Source organism: Perna viridis, chromosome 8, assembly GCF_037379345.1.
Source record: "Perna viridis isolate PV_CMFRI_1.1 ecotype Kerala chromosome 8, ASM3737934v1, whole genome shotgun sequence".
Lineage (NCBI taxonomy): Eukaryota > Metazoa > Mollusca > Bivalvia > Mytilida > Mytilidae > Perna > Perna viridis.
The window spans coordinates 32,817,288-32,838,196 of NC_142452.1; the positions used below are offsets into that span (position 1 = coordinate 32,817,288).

The following is a 20,909-nucleotide window of genomic DNA, read 5'->3' on the forward strand; positions in this document are numbered from 1 at the left end:
CCCACGTGACTGAATCACCACTTAACCATTTCTGTTTCATAAGTTGTACAATAAAAAGAAGGTAGATAAGCGAGAATCAGGAAGGTGGAGACACAGAACAAGTCATCACAAAAAAGGCAATATAACAAATCTAGCAATAGAAGATGAGACAAAAAAACGAATAATGAACTGACAGACAGATGGACGAACCAATAAGGTGATTGTAAATTAGCCCTACTCTAATCAGTGGGCCAAAAAATAACTAAATCTGGTTTTGTATCATGTTATACATATTTAATAACATTTGCATACTTTATTTGTACATGGTTTTATTCAGAATAGTGTACATTCTAAAGTATATAACAAAGAGTTGTCTCCTCTTAACAGGAGATCTGGCTATAGAAGAGCATGACAAAACGACTTAAACCATGCATGATTAGTCTTCTCAATAGTTATGTTGTGTTCAAGACATATTTTTCCTACTGCTACTTGGTTACATTTTTATTTCCATATTTTGTGTATTATTTTGCTAAATAATAAAACCTATTTAAATATCAAATATTCCATTCAGTGGAACTTATTTCCTCTCATTCTAAGCCAGGGAAAAATGCATGTTACTTTTGAGATTAAATTTCTGTAAGAAATTTAATGCCATTTTACATATTTTATGTTCTCTGCAGATATTATGGGAGAAACTGATATCTCCACTGTCTGTGATAAAATTAATATTTTAACTTGCTCGCTAAAGCTTGCATGTCAAAAATTTTAATTTTACCATCTCCAGTAGGAAAATGATTTAACCTATTCATTACTAAAGAATATATATTTCTATTTAAAGAGATATTTTTAAAATCTGACATTCAGATCTAAAGATTTGTTGCTCTCTCGGTTACGTTAAACAAGTCAAAATTAATGCATACAAATTTGGGTTTTTGCCATAAAAAAATGTCTTGATGTTATGACAACAAGATGAATGGTGGAAACTTTTCATGTACATGTATTAATTATAAAAAATGTATTTTTTTTTTAATTTCAAGGTTTTTTTCTAAGCAAAGAACTACATGTAATTAACCAAAAATGTGTACATACTTCTGATATAAAAATGAGTTAAAACTAAGAAGATATAATGATACTTGATGTTGGCCACTTTCATTTAAAAAACAATACATAATATAAAGTTCCTACAATGTGAACGGTAGAGGTGATTCAAGTTGCAGAAAAAAAACATCAAACAACTGATGCTCATTTAATCGTAATATGCCATATTTGCATGCCTATTATAAATATAATTGTAATTTTATTATGAAAATACAACTTTTCCGACATACAGGTCTGAAATTTTAAAAAAAAATGGTGCATTCAGTAGTCAATTTAGTCAATCAAATCAAAGAGCTACAACTCTTGTATAGCGCCAATTTCATGTTTCTATCTCAAGTCAAACAACAGAGAGAAAAACTATGACTATTTCTGGTTAAAAAATAAAAGTGAATTTGGTGGGTTTTTGACATGCATGAATCACCTCCTGCAAGACTGCTTCTAAATAATGTTACAAATACACAAAGTTCCATATTACTGACAATTTTCCTTTAATTTCAGCAATTGTTACTAATTTAATATAAATAGCAAATGTAAACAAAAACTGTTACCATTACATGTACATTGTATTTCGTTCAATTCAATACGATTTATAACTTTCTTGGGGAAGTGAAGTTAGTGAGCCATATTTTGCATAAATGTAATGGGAATTCTATTTTGCTTAAAAATGATAGTAAGAAAGAAGGGGGGGTTTGAGTAATTACATTTTGAATAAAAAAAGCTGAGGAGTAATGATTTCGGGCGTAATAAAATATAAGGCAAACAAAACTTACGTAAGTACATGTAATAGAGTAAATAAAATGTTCAAACTTCAAAATTCAATAATATCTGAAAAACCACATAGTTGGAATACACAATATTCTATAAATATTAAATCATTATATTGCAAGCAAAACTAAATCAATATTCTGCTGAGAAACTTTCTTCCATGGCTATATGCATATCTTAAAGGGGAAACATAAAAAAAATAACCAGCCATTTCCAATTATACATACATGTACATGACAGACATACAAGTAGCTAACAATTAGCAGATCAGTGCATATATCATTGAGGATCCAGTTATACAAATAAAAAAAGGACGCTACCATTTATGACTGAAATTAAGGAGGTAGACCTAGGGTAAGGGACATAACTCTTACAAATCATTGGAACATTTGTGTAAAGCATTTTACATCATTTTTTTCTAAGTAACTTGGATTGATTTCATTCTATTTCAAATGAAAGCTTGATAGGCTTTGGAGAAATTGAATATGATGCAAACATATCACTGATTTCAAGAGTTATGTCCCTTACCCCAAGTCTACCTCCTTAAACAAACTTCGACAAGAAGTGTCTCATATATGATTTCACATGGTTAAATTGTGACAGGAATAAAATATTTCATTTTTGCATTTGTAAGCCATAAATTTGGAAATGGTAACAATGTGAATAGTTGTGATGCAACACAACTTTACTACCGACATGATAAAACTGAAAGTAAAGTTTGGCATGAGGGATATTTTCATAGAAAATTCCAAACAAAAAACAAGTCCTTATGGATACAAAGAACTCTTGATAATAGTGTTTTCTCTCAAACTCAGCTTGTGACTAAATATGCACACAACCTTTTAACCAATAAGTAATGATTTTATTTCCATGAACAGTTTCAGTTCATTTCTGATTTTTTTTCTGCAATTTTCTAAGGAGCTTCTTCAGCTAAGCCCAGATTTAAAAAAAAAAGTTCTCTACTCTTATAGTAAAATTTTGATTTTAACATACTCATTGGTTAAAAAAAAATCCAGATTCCACTATCTTAAGTCGAGAATTAGTTCAAACCATTCCAAAAAGTTTATAAGTAACAGATTTACATTAGTAACCTACAGGTAACTCAAGTATGATCTACCTCACATACTGTGTACATATAATTATTTTTGAGCATCTAATTTTCATGGTAGAGAGAGATTGTAGAACATACCAACCACATAAATAATTGTTTCTGACCTACATATTTCAGTCATAGCACAAATCAGTTTCTAAAAAACTGCAAATTTCATTTTGGATTGAGAAGACAAGGTGGTGTATAAAATAAAAATTAGCCAAATTCCGACAAACAAAACTGATACAAAAAATAAAGAATATCCCCAGTACCCCTGCCTTACATCAATATAACATGAAGATAATAGTAGAGCACCATGGTATACCCTGATCTTACATTCACTTATGACATTTGTCATACCAGTTAACTTGAATTATTTTTTTTGTCTACTAACTACAACCCAGACAGGGTCTTACATGTACATGTACAAACATTCAAGATATGACCAAAATATTATAAAGGAATAACCAACAAAATTGTATATATATCAGGCTATTACAAAATAAAAAGTACCTCAACTTATATTGAACTATCTATCAAACTGATACAGAATCTACCTCTGTAAGCAGTCGATTACCACATGACTTAAGGTTCAAAAGACAAAAGTTCAAGACATTAATATTTCTTCAATTCTTTAATACATCAAATGGTTTTAAGTTTCTTAAACAGAGCTACTATTCATGTCTGTTCTTTGCACAAAATCATAATGCAGTATGGGGTATGTCCTGAAATTCTGTAGGAAAACAAAAATAAATATCCACAAAGAAAAAACACAGTGATGGACCAATCCAACCTCCCAACCACCAATTTACATGGATGATTTTACGAGGTCAACAAACAATGGAGAAATTCGCAAATTGGGAAGAAAATAAACAGTAAAAAAAAAAAAAAAAAAACTCATTACAATAAAATCAGAATTTGAAATAGCTGAAACCCGCTAAAAGTGGAAAAAAAAATCATGTTGGCAACTACCCCATTAACCAGTAGATTTCATGGAGAAGGGTGAAAGTATCAGAGAAATATATGTACATGTAAAACACCAGCTGCTCAACATTAACTTCTAGGAACAATATTAATGACCCTAACACGATTTTTTATTACAAAAGGATAAGCTAATGCCTACTGAGCAAAGATTTGGATCAACAACAGAGAAAATCTCCAGAAAAATTGCACTTAGACACTTGAAGATATTAACAGCATTTTAAGAACCTTAAAAATCCTAAAATCCTCATGTAAAAATGAATCCAACTTTAAACAGAAACTGAAAATTCCTTTATTTTAACTTAAACACAGACAGCACACATGCCACAATCTTGAGCACTTCATTAAATGGGGACATAAAATAAGAGAGACAAACGTTCTAAGTCCTTTTCCTATATCAATCTCAAAAATGGCTATTGAGAGAAAATAAAGCATGAATGTCCTAACAAAAGCACCTTTGCAAGAACAAGAAATATGTACAACTCAGCTCCTTTTTACTTAAAAATCTCCTTTCTTATTAAGCACTTTTTTGAGAACCCATACTACTGAATTAATTATTAAAACCAGGGCTTGCATTAATATTTCACATAGCAATAAAAATATAAAAATATTTACATCGACAAAACAGGTTAAAATACTGTTGACTGTGCATTTCTTAATTTAAAAAAAAAACCTATCTTCTTCATCAAGAGTTACCTTCTCTTTGTCCACATTCTACATCAGAATTAGGAAGAAAACTTTACAGATCATTGCACATTTCCACAATAAAATATCTGTTTTAAACAATTACCAATCATAAATATTAGCTCAAGATAGTGTTAAATACAAAATATCATTTTCAAAATTTAGAAATGGATTTTCAGAATGAAATCGGTAAAAACTGTATTCACATTAGGATACTTTTACATCTTAGAACAGTCAGTAATTGTGTTTAAAATTCCTAAGCTTATTAAAACAAAGTTATACATATTAAAAAGTGAAAATATGACTTGATGAATACTGCAGCACTCTTTATAGCTCATTTTGAAGCTTATGAAATAACTAATATCATATACTGCCATAGCATACATCACTACCTATCATTCATATTTTTTTCATAAACTGAATTTTTTTAAACACTTCTCAAGTGAATCATAGAAAATATTTGACAAGAAACAGCACTTTTTAACAAGATTGGAAAATAAATCAAAAAGAAGACTGCAGAAGGTGAATCCCCGTAGCCATTCCTGGTATGGTTTTGGCGCTGGATCAAGCATACTGCTCTCTCTCTCTCTTCCTTTCTTTACTGCTGCAGTGAACTAGTGAATAGACTAGGGTCAAGATTTCTGATTTGACGTTAACCATGTCAGACCTTCATATAGTCCATCTCCAGAAGTAGCACATGATGGCTGAACATACCAATTCCTATCTCGTATACGTGTTAATCCTAATTTTTCTTGAATTTCATGTGGTTTCATTGCTGAAATAACAAAATTAAATAGTTAATCTTTAGTTATATATATACATTTGTAAATAATGTGACCAGGACCCTAGCACTATAAAACTTGAAAAATAACTTAAATCTAAAAAATTGTTAAGTACAATGTAGCACTTCAGATAAGAATCATGCAAAATGTGATTCATGGTTGGAAAGCCTATATACAGTACCTTTATTATTTTTATATTTTGTTTAAAATGTCAGAGTAAACAGAAAGTAATGTGTGTTTTTCATATGTGTAACCCTTGTTCATAGGAGAGACATAAAAGTTACAAAAATGTATATAGAATGTACTGTAGAGTTCCAAATTAAGATAGATAACTCTGTAAATGACACTAAAATTCAATAGAAACTATTGGATTTTCCATCTGGATTATCTGCTAAAAGCAGACAGATTGGAATGAATAATTATACATTTCACCATAAAGACCTATAAAACAGCTTAAAAACATTGCGACACTGGGACCTTACATTTTCTAAGTTTCAAATCAATGATCCACTGGAGGAAAACCAAAAGTCCTCAATCAAGTGACAATGAAAAAGGTTGAAGGTCCAGAATGCAGGTATATAAAATTACAAAGGTCATACAATGTAGGTCTGAAATTGAGGGTCCAAACCCCCTATCTTATGTGAAACCCTTGGACTACAGATTTTAGGTCCTCCATATTACATGTAGTATCTTGCTCTGACATTTTCTTCATGTTACAATGTACATGCACACATTTTTCAATAGATCTTTCATCATTTTCTTTATCAAAATTATACCCATACTCAACTACATATATTTGTAAGTATACAAAGAAACTATGTATGTTGTAGGGTGTACAATTAATTAGTAATATATAAGTGATAAGAAATGATACAGCACATACTAAAGGAAATACTATGAAGTACTTGAAGTGTAACTATAAAGTCATAACTCATCATTTTTATGTACCACATACTGAAGTGTCATGCTTAAGATGTACACTGTATTTCCACTTAAAATCTAAAAATTCTGTAAGCAGCTTACACAAAAGGATAGACCCCTGTCCTTTTTCGATACATGTAGGAGTTGCATGTTTTTGATGTATATTTACATCAGCATCGAATTAGTATATTTCATTTAGCACATTTCAATTGAAAATGTTCTAACAAAATCAGAAAATTTCACAAAGAATGCTAAGCAATCTTCAAAATTAACTGCAAGTCTGACAGCCCAAGCCAGTAAAACTTGTTTTTGGATTGTGAAATTTTCCCAAAAAATGGAATTACAAGCCAATCATATTTAAAGAAAAATGTGATGAATTTTAAGTTTCAGTTTTGTTTTATATAAAGTTAACATGGGAGATTGTTAAAGAATGCTCCATTGCAGGTTTTAAAATAATTTGAAATGACCCTTTCTCGAAATCTCTTTCTAAATTAATGCATTTGCCTACTCTTTTTACTGGTTCTGCTTTATACAAGAATTGCACATGTCAACCCTTTAAGTTTGATTATTCGCTTTTGCAGACAACCTCAAAATTCATCTAGCTTCTTAAGCATATATCGACATGTACATGAGTTGCCCAACCATAATATTTAGGTACAGAAGGTGCTATGCTAACATGAGATGTGGACAGTAAGGGCGATTCCTTTAAGCCCCCAAAAAAATGTATGTGTGTTTACTGTGCCCTGCTGAAAAAAACAGTAAGAACTTCCCTTACCGCGAGGGTCTGAGTAAACAGGGTTTCAGTCTTAGCTTTGATAGAACGCTCCTTGCTTTCTCAAATTAAAATCATGGTGTCTGTGAAACATTAACAAACTTTGTATTGTCACTTAAGACAGCTATTACCCCATCTATTCCTTTCTATGGGTGCATTCTGTGAAACTTAGAGACAAGAAACTTGACTGGGCATGGAACCCAGACTTGGAGGTCGCCATGTTTGTTTGAATAGGTAATAGACGAAACTGTATGCGGAAAGAGCAAAATTTCTTGATTTTTCACTTTCTGTCGATTTTCCCAAAAAATATTTAAGATCGGTGTCAGAAAATAGGGAGAGTCGGAGTACCATAAACACAAACATATAATTTTTTGGCCTATACATGTACCCCAAAATTTGGTGGGGGATAATATAATATGAACAAATGTTCTAATAAATAACTGACTAGTTTAGATGTCCTTATGTTATCATTTTGTCAACATAAATATCACTTCATAAACGACGACTACCACTTCCCAAACTTGGCAAATACAATATTTCCCAAAAACTTTTTAAACTTAATACATGTACATGTACCCTCAGAAACTTACAATCTGGTAAATCTTGCTTATTTGCAAAGATAAGAATAATAGTGTCTCTCATTTCTCTGTCATTTATGATCCTATGCAACTCCTGACGAGCCTCATCTATTCTGTCTCGATCAGCACAATCTACTACAAATATAAGTCCTTGTGTTCCAGAATAATAATGTCTCCAAAGTGGTCGAATCTTATCTTGTCCACCAACATCCTATATAACAATGAAAAAAGATAAAACACTGACAAAAAATCAAATCTTGATACCAAATCTTGTTATATCAATAAATGTAACTGGCTGGATTGTTGAGTACGGTCTTGCAAGAATACAGTAATTTAATGCCATGGACGTTCAATTTAAGACAGTTCTTGTGCTTCTTCTAAGCCTAAAGCTCCAAACTGACTAAGTTTTATAGCTGGGTATCACCAGTAATAACAAATGCAACAGATGTTAAATATTTCCTTATGTAGTTTTCACTTATGAAATTAACAGCTGTGCTAAAGTACATGATACTTCTGTCACCACCTTTTAATCATAGTCAAATGACTGGGGAGAAAATCTGGGGGGGGGGGGGGGGAAAGAAAGGCTCCTACTGGATATAAGTTAACATTGTACAGTAAAAGTTAAGAAGGTGAGTTGTTTTTTTTGAATTTGGATGGTTGACAGTGAGTTATCAGATATCACTGCACTTCCTATACTGGATGAATCATATCTCTTCAGTATGCATTATTGAAAAGGAACTATTCCACAAACACCAAGGTTTGTTTTCTAAAATTTTGAAGCCTTTGGCTGTACTGTAGTGTAAAGGCAAAATATGGAGCTTAACATACCAGATCCTATCAACTCCCTATAGACTGATTTTTCAAGTTTAATCTTAATCCAATTTGTACAAATAACATGAATTGAATCGTTTTTAGAATATACCAATTGGACATCAGTCAAAATGACATTAGTTTCCTGTCCTCAAGGGAGTGACTATGTAACGTAATTCCAACATTAAAAGTGAACTTAGTTTTACATGCAACTCTATACATGTACAATATTATTATCATGATGATCATTGTAAATGCTGAGATATGTACATGTACCGGTATATTACATGTATAATCATCATCGTAAATGCTGAGTATATATTTGTACATGTACACTGTATGTAGAAAACTTTGATGTTTAACTTTATATAATCTACAATGTACATGTACATGTATACATCATGATGGTCAATGAGAACTAATTCAAATTTAATTCATTCATAAAATAGTCTTCAATGCTTTCAGCAAATGTTAACAACATCTAAATGTACATAATTATGTAAAATTACACAAGGATGCATTCAGTGACATATAATCACATGTTACATGTATATACCTGCACTTTCTATTAAAACCTAATTGTGCATTGATTGGAATAACATAATGTAACCACTTAGTACAAGTGAGAGGATATTACAGTGAGGCCTATCCTTACCGAACCACCTTTTGGACTGAGGACTTTGATCAGTTAAGGCATATGTTTGGTTTATGTAGGTCCAAAATGCATTGCCATTTATATAAAAGGACTTTTGACAATGTTTGGTTAATGCAGGTTACCTATTTAACCAGGGTTCAGTTTGACAGATTTTACTGTACATTGTTATAAACATAATCACAAACTAGTAAATCAGGAAATACTAACATTTCTACCACAGTGATTCACCTGATCCCAAGTACATGACATTATTTTGACATTAATCAACAAGCGTTACAACCTTATGTTTTATACTGCTGTATTGTATAATGAGAAAATGTGAGACTTGGTTGTTTATCCTCATGTAAATCTCACTTTTTTTATGTTCACCTGTTCCTTTATCAGTTTTATCTATCAAGTATTGAGAATATGAAATTCAACATTTGTTTGACGGTTTATGAAGTAGTAAACATTTGTAATGAAATATATATCCATAACCAATACATGTAATATAAACAGAAATGGCAGAATTTGATAAGAATAATGAGTCAGCACAAATATTTAAGTTTACACAATGAAAATACAGTATCTAATGCTACTTTTTTGTACTTTTAAGACTGACAATGTAGTTTTTCCATGTTGCTGAGTGTTCAAAAATTAAATTTCAAAATCATTCATGACATTTACAATGTACCTAGACTGTCAGGAGATTCACAGTTACATGTATCATTTAGAAATCATTTTTCATGTACATGTTGAAGTCTAGAGCTTACATGTACTAAAGAGGGGTCACTCATTGATGCTAAAGAAAACTGACCCTTTGTGGTTTCTTATTTTAAAGACTAACTAAAAAAAAAAAAAGAAAGTTACATGTAAGTGACACAGTCACCTTAATATCCTCAATTAATTTTAAGGGTTATCTTGAATATTGCAAGTGTTAAAATTATCCTATCACTGGTTTTAAAATTCTGAAACATACATTTGTACATTGTATACGTATCCATCATATCTTAACAAAACACAAATATTAACAGATATATGAGTCATGCAAAAAATTACAAGTTGAAGATATGGAGGAAAAATATTGATTCCTTATATTTTATATATATTTTATATATATATTATATATATCTTATGCACAAGAAAATTATTCAAGCCAAAGTAAATAATGAAATACATGTACATAACATGTACTTGAACAAAAGGAAACCATTGTTGGTATCCTCCCACAGTAGTTACTTGCATGTACATGTACATATACCGCTACATACAATGTAGCTCTGTTCAGGACACATGTACAATTGAACATGCACAAAATGTACCTACATGTACATGTATCCAGTTTACCAAAGCAAGCAAAGATTAGGAAACAAAAATGCTATGTACTGGTTCAATGCATTGAAAAAGCTACGTGTACATGTATGTAGACTGCAATGACTATATGCTGTTCTATCAGATACTATATCATTGACCTTTAATCTTAGAAAGTTGTTAATCAATACTACTATACTAAAGTGGTATATTAATGTCCCATGATATCATAGCAAGATTTTGTATTCACACCACCTACTAATATTCAATTTATTTATTGATAGATTATACTCTATAGAGTTCATTGGATACATTTGATTGACTTTTGATACATAAGCACTTGACAATGGAAGTGGAAAAAAATTCAGTAGAAATAGGATTCACATGTTAATTCCAGCTCTAAAGCTCTCACAAATTTGTTAACAATATTCTGTCTTAACACTTTCCTAAAAACAAGAAGTTCATATTGTTAAAAACTAACATACATGTACATTTTGTAGCAAGCCAGCACTGATTGGTATAATTATTTAAAGGGGCAGATCTACCTGCAGAACTGAAGTTTCCAAGTTCCTTTTTCTTTTTCTTTGGTCCACAAAATAAAGCATCTTAGGAACTACAGTTCCACAGCTTGGTCAGGTCCAGAGATTTTGTAAAGGGGTAGTTTTAGGCTATCATTTGTTCATTTTTGCATGAGATTAACAAAAAACTTTTCCAACAAACATGGAAAGGGGTTCCAACTCCCCATAGATCCACCACTGACTTAATTGTACAGATGCACATTAGGTAAAAGTAGGACCAGCTGAAATGCTGCAATAGGACACACAGCTTTCTAGAATCAAAATCATCAGGCTCTATGGTAAGACTTACATATGTATTTGTGAACATTTCTCTAGATATACAGTAGTGTAAGGAAGGGAAATGGCAACAGGGATTGAATTTCAGAAGTTTTTTCATTGGTTAAATTTAAGGAAGTACCGAAAATCTACACTCGCTTAATTTGAAGTTTTTTTGTGGGTTAATTCTCGACTTTACCTACATGATGTATAGAATTCCACAAGCAAAATTGAATTTCAACTTCCATTTAGCAAGTATTTCCTCCTAAAGTCGATCACTGGGCAAACAAACCATTATTTGTCACAGTCTTACAATGTCATTACATGTACTAGAACTAGCACCAATGTTCTTAATATTTAGTACACATGTACATTTGTACATATATATAAAAGGATTCATCACATAAGATCTTCAAATGTAGTACTTTCTGAATATGTACATGTAAGCAAATTATAACAATATGGGTGTGACTTTGAATACTTTCAATATGATGAACAGTGTATATACATACAAGCCTCTTACTCATGCTATTATGAAGGTGTGATGTACATGTAATTCAAATTAATTTCAAAATGATTTATAAACACTTTTGATGTTTAAACCCCATGTTGTACCATGAAAAGAATTATCAAAATCTTTAACAATGTTGAAGATTATAGAGCTAAAAACCTAAAGTCAACATGACTGACATGACCTTTGACCCTCAAATATGTATTCACAATATTAAATGTTGTAAAACAAACAACAGGGTAGTACTGTAAGCTACTGAAACCTTAAATTAAACATTTGTTCAGGCTTTAAAGATCAAGTTCTGATAAGGAAATAGTTAAAAAAAAATTGTAAATTTTTCAAGTAACACAAATGACATGAACAAGAGTTCATTTTAAATTAAAGAAATTTACTTTTATAGAAAATAACTTTGGAGCTACAGGGAATTAATGCATTGAAATTCTATAAATTTTTTGTCTTCCAAGAAGTGACTTTCAGTTACAGGTCTATTGCAAATCTAAACAGTTAAACAAGTCAATAAGGATGTAAATCAACAATCTAAATCCTGTTTGGTAATAGAAACACAGCAAACACATAAAACAGTTGCTAAGCAAATGGAACTAAATCCACATCATCATTTACTATACTTGTAAATAGTAATACATATGTACATGTACATAATCATAAATGTACATTATGAAAGTTGGTAAATGAAGGATAATCAGGGGCGGGTCCAGGTGAGGACGTAATGGGTGTACATCCCCTTTTCAAAGAAAAAAAAAACAACATACTATCATAGTGACTAGTCTGCTGAATATTGTATTGAATATGGCAATTAATCATATTCATTCATTAAACATGACATACACGTAATCTGATTACCTTTTGTACAGATTTTGGTAATTACACCTCCGATTCAGAAAATCCTGGGCCCGCCCCGAATAATAACAAAATTACTAAACTGACAAATTACTCTAGGTCATATTGAAACATGGTCAACTACATATCTTCCTTTATCAATATACACATGCATTAAATGTAAAATGTAAATGACAAAAACCCACTGCCCAGATTCCTAAAAGTCAATATTAGGATTTCCCAAAGTCCTCATTATTCTGAAATTTCGCTAATCAGATTTCTTGAAATTGTGGAAAATCTAAATTTGAAATGTTGAATAATGCTTCACATGGAAATATCAAAAACTTGAAAGTCAACAAGAAGGGAAGTCAAAAGCAGACAACAGTCAGAAAAAAACCACAACGCATGTACATGTACATATATTTTGTATGTATATTAACGTGCATCGTTCCAGGGGCATGTTACATTTCTTGTGGTCCATTGAAGGATTTGGCTGTTTCTTCTTTCATAGTTTATTAGGGCTGTTGTACACTGTTTTGACTTTCTTCTCTGTATACATGTATGTACATTTGTAATATGCATAATTCATACATGTATCTAGTTCAGGGATAGAATTTCTAGATTGTTCTATGGTCTAATACAACATGACGTCAAGCTGAACAAATTTTCTATACACTGCATACATGTTTTTCTAAATTGACAATTACATGTATGAATTTTTTACTTCAGGTATCTACAACCTTAAGAAGTTTGATTACTATCAGGTACATGTATCACAAAGAAACTAGAATCATGTACCAGGAGTACCAATGAAGTAAATATTTCATCTGCATCACTACCAGCACCAGTTCCTACATGTACAATGTACATGTACAGCCAATCTATGTGAGAAAGCAATTCAACACAAACCTAAACCCGATAAACAAATAAAAAATAACATTCATGTATAGACAAAAACCAAAAATATTGACAGTACATGTATTGAAATATACTGTACTTACCCATACATTAAATTTAACATTTTTATAAGTTACTGTTTCTACATTAAATCCTACAGTTGGTATAGTTGTCACTGACTGTCCTAATTTCAACTTGTAGAGAATAGCTGTGAGGAAGTTAAGGAAAACTTCTTCCTGGTAATTACAGAACAATGTTATGTTATGATGTCAGTCACACATATTGGTATCGAATTATACACCTTACTTCACAGCGCTGCACTTGAGTTACTTTAACTAGAGAATTAATGGTGGTCGAGATCCGAGGGGACCCACAATTTCTTGCTTAGGACCTCTAAAATTTCATTTACATTTCCAGTGGCAATCAAATTTGTCGACCCCTTTATTCTTGTGTCCTATCCCATTTTTCATTTCATCATTTCATGTTCATTTATCATCCATTTCATGTTCATCACCTGAATATAGCTGAAATATTGAAATATTGCTACTCGGGCGTTAAACCCCTAACCAATCAATCAATCAATATGATATCAACTACAAAAGATGACTAACAATCCTACATACTTTGAATAAAATCTGTCAACCAGTATCTAAGGAGTTGCATCCAAAAGTGTGCGACTGGACAAACGAACACCAATATTTCCGTTATGTGGCGGGAAACACTAAAATCTTATTGCTTGATTGGAACTTTTTCTGTGATTAAATAAACTTAAAGCACACCTAGATATACATTGAATGCAAGGTCACCTTGGTCAGTAAATATACCTTTTCAAATACTTGTAATTTAACACTTCATTAGTTCTTATGTACATTTTTGTATTATAAAAAATCATACCATGCACTTCATGTACATTTAATTTTTCAATTAGATGTTGGTGCACTTTGTTTCTTATTGTAAAAACCAAATTATACAGAACCCATGGATAATATTGTACAGGTACACTACAAGGAAGCATGTCATTGTCCCATTAAAATAAACTATATATGTAATTAAAATCAGTTTTGTTTTAAGGACTTTATTTTATTGAGAATAAGGAAATGGATATTGGCAATTTCAGATTTCAAATATGCAGTATAGCAGGCCAAATTAAAAAAGATGTGCGTTCAGGAATAAAAATTAGCACTTGCCCATTAGCCCATGGCTACTAGATTTGAAGCTGGGCTACCAAACTTTGGGGAAAAATTTAGTTGAAGATATAGAAAATATTAAACCAAAATATGGTATGGGCTACCAGCTTGTACTTTCCTTAATTTAATCCCTGGCGTTTCTTATAACGCTACCTAGATCTGTAGAACATTGTATATGTACAATATGTACAAGTACTTACCTTATTTTTTAGGTGAAGTTATGTGTACTCTTAAATTTTTGGTCATTTAATCAATAATCAGTGTTTACATGTAAATGGCAATATTTCCCCCATATACTCTATGTAAAATAACATCCCTACTTACCTACCCTAAACTTTTTCAAAGTTGTAATAGGAAACACACATTTTTTGGATAGGGGTTAGAAAGTATTATAAGGCCAAAAATATACTACAGACTACAGTGAAACTTCTCCAAACCGGCCACCACTGGGACAAGAAAAAATGGCCGGTTTATAGGGGTGGCCGGTTTTGTGAAAAATAGTAATGCATTCTAAGAGCTGTTTCCATTAACGTGTTCTATAACCCTACACCTTGTCAGTTTGTAGGTCGAGACAAGTTTAATGCCAGTTCAAAACTTCTGTCCTTATATCATATTTCAAAGCTGGCATCATTTGTAAATGATTGGATTTTACAAACGGTATTGCAAATAAAATAATGTTCACGGTTTTGAAAGAATGTGTATTAAAGATCCAAGGGCTATTGATGGTAATTAATTATTTGTATTGTTTTTGTAAATTAACTATCAACAAAGTCTAATAATTTCACCCCTATGTTGTTTTGGCTTGGGTACAGGTGACATTAACTGACAGTTAAAAGATCGTAAAGATCATACTATTAAATGACCCCAGTTGCCAGACGTGTATACACACTAATTAACAGCCAACCAATGACAAAATGTAATGTCTGGATTAAATTTGTTGTCTAAACTACTGTCCCCTTCAATTATCATCTGTCCACTAATGAAATGCAAACCGGTCAGTGAATGAATTATTAATTACGTAATATTACGCAATCATTTACAGTTTTGTTGACACATTTATTACAGGTGAACAACAACGGGGCGGCCGGAATTGCGAGGTTGTTTTTATTTGAAATACATAACTAAAACTGTGAAAAACTGGCCGATGTACGGTTTTAGGAGGTGGCTGGTCTATTGAAGACAAAACACACAAGTTTTAAGGTGTTTCGGCCGGGACTTTTGAAAATGGCTGGTTTGAAGGGAAGACCGTTTTTTTCTGAGGGTCCAGTTTGGAGAAGTATCACTGTAGTATTGTTTCCTGCTACCAGCAAGAAAAAAATAGAATAGGTACATTTGTAGGTAGGGAAATAATTTAGTTTTTTCAAAATAATTTCACATTGAATTAATGGGGAAACAATCTAGACTATAATGGTGCTTGAGCCAAAATGGCAATAAAATGTTTAGGACATAAACAAACTAAATATATAGCTCACAAAGAGAATACACCCCCCCAAACCACACTTCAAATGAACCTAAATGTAAAACATTTAATTTGGAGTATGTCCCTTTGGGGTTGCCTAACTAACAATATTCCTTCATGTACATCTACATGTACATATGATATTCAACCTTCTTATAAAGTAATATTAAAATTCCTTGAGCAGTTTCAGGAAAAGTTCCACTTGCGAAGTTTTAACATGTAAAACCTTAATTTGGATTATCTCCCTCTGGACTTCTCCAACAGTAATTATATTCCTTCATGCCTATCTACATATGATACTCACTTTTCCTATGAAATTTTATCGAAATCCCTTGAGCAGTTTAGGAGAAGTTGCAATTAAAAGGAATGTGGACAAACAGTGGGATTCCCATCTACCTCCAAATCTGTGTTTGCTTGGCCTACATGTATATACCCCACCAATCTTTCTTTGCTTGGGGTATAAAAAGGGTAGATACATGTAGGGGAGCAGGAAACAGACATTTTTTTGCCTTATGATAAAACATAGAAATTGAAAAAAAACCCAAATACAGCTTATAAGCAAATGAAAATCAGGCTGAAAGGGGGCTAACAGAATTGTAATTGTACATGAACATGTATATCAGTTTTTTCACTCCATGGATTTATTGTCTTTTAAACAGATCCGAATGTGTGATAAATAATAAGAGCTGAAATGATGATTTACCATGTTAAAATACAGTAGCAAATATTAGGAAATCAATGGCTTTGACATTAGCACTTCAGCTAAAATTTAAAAGGATACTTGTTTTTCCTGCAGCATCTAGTCCTAACATTAGAATTCTCATCTCCTTGTTGCCAAAAATCTTTGACAATAACTTCCCCATCTTGATACCTCAGATCTGAAATGAGTACAAACATATACATAGGTGTTGTGTTAAATGTACAACTCGGTGCGACATTTTCTGTACTAAAAATATTTAAAATTTCGAAAAAAAACGAGAAAATACAAGTAGATGTGTCATTGCCTCACACTTATGCAAATTTGTCCAACTCAACTGCATATTAGCATGGAGAATTTTTGAACCCCCCCTTTTTTACAGAAAAAAACTCCTACATTTGTGTATTTCATACTTGTATTTAACCTGTAAAAATATTTACTTTTGCACTATCTTTACCAATATCTGAAGTATATGAATCTGAATAAAATTCACACCATCTGAATATCATTGAATACAAGTAACATGGCAGGACAGACCTAGGTTCTTTAACCACATCAACTCAATGTCTTATGTCTTGTGTATCTTACTGTATGTGCACATGTTTAATGCTACATTATAATATAGATATCATATTTATCCTAGATCTGTTTTAGTGCTGGTCTAATAAAGTTACTCTATCATAATCTTCATTAATGACTATTACTACAGTGTTCTAGGATTTTTCAGAAATTGAGGTTTCCTCGGGAAAAACCCATATAAAATCAACTTTTCCACAGTCAATGACTGCTTACCTAACAAAACAAATCTTTATAGCATATGAAGTTTTCAACTTGCCACGGGAAATTGTAACTAAGTACCTAACTTTCCCTGACCCAAATTTCATTTGCCCCGGGTTACGGGAAATAGGAATCCTAGAACACTGTACTACCACTGAAAGTTTGCCTAAGGAATAACTAAAATTTTCATAAAAAAGTCAGCTCAATGCTGAAATAAGTACAGATTAACAGCCAATGTTGCCCTTGAAACATATGTGAAATCTAAAGTCCACTCAAATTTTGGCAACCCAAATTTGTAATTAAGATTTGTATCTTTTAAATTATTTAAAAAATCTTTTTGGGGTCAGGTCTACATACAAATATACATGATCATTTATTGCAAGTTGAATGATGGAATTCTGCAAGTTCCATTTCACTACATCTTTTAGAATCTGATATATAATGTACCTGGACAGTCAGTCTATTCAGAAAAAGAGAGCAAAAAGATATCCTGAATTTCGGAAATATGTTATCACAACACCTGAACAGAAATAAGGAATTCTGAACCATCTCAAGCAGTACATTAAGCCTCTTAGCCTTTTTTTATGGTAAGCACTATTTAAGTCTGAATGTACCTCAAAAACAAACCAGTAAAAAAAAATTTGAAAAAATAAAGTTTTGCTCTCCTATCCACCCTAGTTTTTTAGTCTTCTAGAGCATGCTAGCTGAAACACAAGTAACGTTTTTATTTATATAACACTGTGCATAAGCTTCTATTTCTTAGAAACATACACTGTAATAGGTTGCACTTCGCATTGATAACTCCTATGTGACTTTGTACATTTTTGTTCCTTGTTTTAAAAGCAGCCCTAACCCTTTATTTTTGGGAAATTTTAGCCTGATTTTCAACGCATTGGGAAAGAAATTACAGGGGGATAGAAATGTGTCAAATGCTGATCAAGAAATTGAAAACCAATACCGAACTGACAAATACATACTCCCAATATTTCGTTTCATTAGGTTATGACTTACAGAAGAAAAAAATTCCCCATAAGTGAACAAGGTACCGGGCCGAGAAATCAGACTGCGAAGAACATTTCACTGGCTTTTTTAACTGATTCTAAAAAATTATGCCTGATAATTGGGAGTTTTCCTCTCTTTGGGAAAAGTCTACTAGGGAAACAGCCGATATTCAGCCTCAAAAGAAGGGTAACAAAATCAATGGTACATATAAAACTTCAATATTTTGTATGTGCTCTACGTAGAGAATTCCAAAATTGGTAAAATGGAAATAAACTTTTAAAAACCTACAACATTGCACCACAGAAGCAGATGACCATTGTATCATTTTTATTATCAACAGACTCCTGCAATATCCATGTGAAAAGTTGAATCCTGATTCAAAAGAAGTGATCACATTTGTGGACATCATTGATGAAATTAATTTTGTGGACTTCAATGATGAATATAACATATTTTCCTGTTGTTTAAATACTGAACTCTCCTTCAACTGAAAGAATACTGACATCACAAACAAAGTAAAAGTGTATTGCTTCCCTAACATCAAAAGGTTATTCAGAGACAAATCTGGAGTAATTCGAAGGAAAATGACAAGTCATTGCGCCTTTGCCGTGAACTTTTATTTCTTTAGGAGCAATTAAGGTTCCTATCATTTCATATCACATAAAGCAAACATGTTATGCTAGTATAGAACTCTTACAAACATACATATGAAATGATGAAGAAGTCAAGTAGATGTTCCTTTCAGGGATGCATATGAGATCCCTGTTCCCCAATCAAAATTCTAAGAAAGCCAGAAGGGTCAAGTCATCTAAATGACAGAGTTTACCTAACTCAACATTTCTGATTAACTTTAACAATACAATGTTGCTACACATCAGTGTACTGTGTTATTGACAGATTCGAAAGTCAACCGTGTCATCTTTAAGGTCTCCACCTACCTCTATGTTTACAGGTGTTTCTGATGAATATACGACTTTCGTAGTACACTGAATACGTTTAATCGAAGTAGAATGTGAGGTAAATTACAATAAAATTGTCATATAAGGGTTACTAAAGGACATAGAGTTAGTTTAAAGCGAAATATTCCCCAGTCAAGTTCCATTTCTGTAAGCGGTATTATCACCCATGGCGGTGGTCAAAACTTCCGCAAAATGGCGACAGAAATAGTTCACCTATTATTCTATTTCATTAAAAAATCAGGTAAAACATTGACGAAAGGAAGAATATATAATATATTTAAAGTATATTTTTCAATAAAAAATTATCAATTTTCAGTTAAACACTAATTTTCCCTACAGGCGGAGTAATATATTTTTCAAAAACTTTATCGCAAATTCTCGCGAGAAATAGAGTGATGTGGAGCAAATTAAGTCATCATTTGTATACTCGAAGGGGGTGGAGAAGGGTGAACTTCACGCTTTTATGATGAAATGGTTTATAGAAAACATGGAAAAATTGCAGATATATTTCAGGTTTTCCTCAATTTTAAGCCATTTGATTGGTCGAATTTTTTGTTATTAAATTTAAGAAACCAGAGACCTATAATTAAATTAAATTATAATTTAATTACAGGTCAATAAGGAAACTGAGATTTTTATGAATCCTTGATTTTGGTGACTTCGCTCCTTAATTTCGGAAACTTGCACATTGAGCAAAAAAAATACTTTATATGCACTATAAGCCCGGGTATGTGGTAAGCCAGGCATGATGTGACAGCTAGTAGTTAGAAAATAGACCCTGTAGACTATCTATAGGTCTATAGACATGTCATTAATTAATTTAAATACAGTTCTATGCTAGAACAATTATATATAATCCTACGAGAAGGAATGACCAGTTCAGCGAAAGCTATATTTTATATAGCCTAGCTGGCCGAGTGTTTTAGGGCGCTGGACTTTGTGCAGGCGGTGTTGCCATAGATGTCACAGTGGAACGAGAGGGAACGATCAAAAATTTGCTTCGCAAATTTAACTGCTCTAACATCGTTGGTAATTTTTCAGACTTTTCTATGTTTACATTATCTTCCTTGTATCAATTTGATCCAATGGAGCAGTATAGCGAATGGAGTCGTGACATTCTGAGACGTTTGTATAATATTAATTTGTTGAGACCTATCGTTAATTTGATTCTCTGTCCTACATAATAACACCTAGATGAGCTGTTCCGTACTACCATACATCGTGTACTAAGTTACCGTCCTAGATTAATTCTACGAGGTGGAATGACCCGGCCGGCGAAAGGTGTATTATATATATAGCCTGGCTGGCAGTGTGGTCTAGGACGGTGGACTTCCTGCAGTACGAG

The 20,909-nt window shown here is 32.1% G+C and overlaps 1 protein-coding gene across 1 annotated transcript; it reads right to left on the reverse strand.

The window, feature by feature from the left end:
- Window positions 1-251: 251 nt before the first annotated feature.
- On the reverse strand, window positions 252-19,742 carry LOC148610285 (ADP-ribosylation factor 6). The gene is made up of 5 exons (XM_088542617.1): window positions 19,544-19,742; window positions 16,911-17,007; window positions 13,588-13,691; window positions 7,663-7,861; window positions 252-5,372 (listed from the first exon to the last, which is right to left on the reverse strand). Exons 2-5 carry the CDS (start codon window positions 16,990-16,992, stop codon window positions 5,230-5,232), a joined length of 528 nt encoding a protein of 175 aa, XP_088398743.1. The 5' UTR covers window positions 16,993-17,007; window positions 19,544-19,742; the 3' UTR covers window positions 252-5,229.
- Between the last annotated feature and the right edge of the window lie 1,167 nt (window positions 19,743-20,909).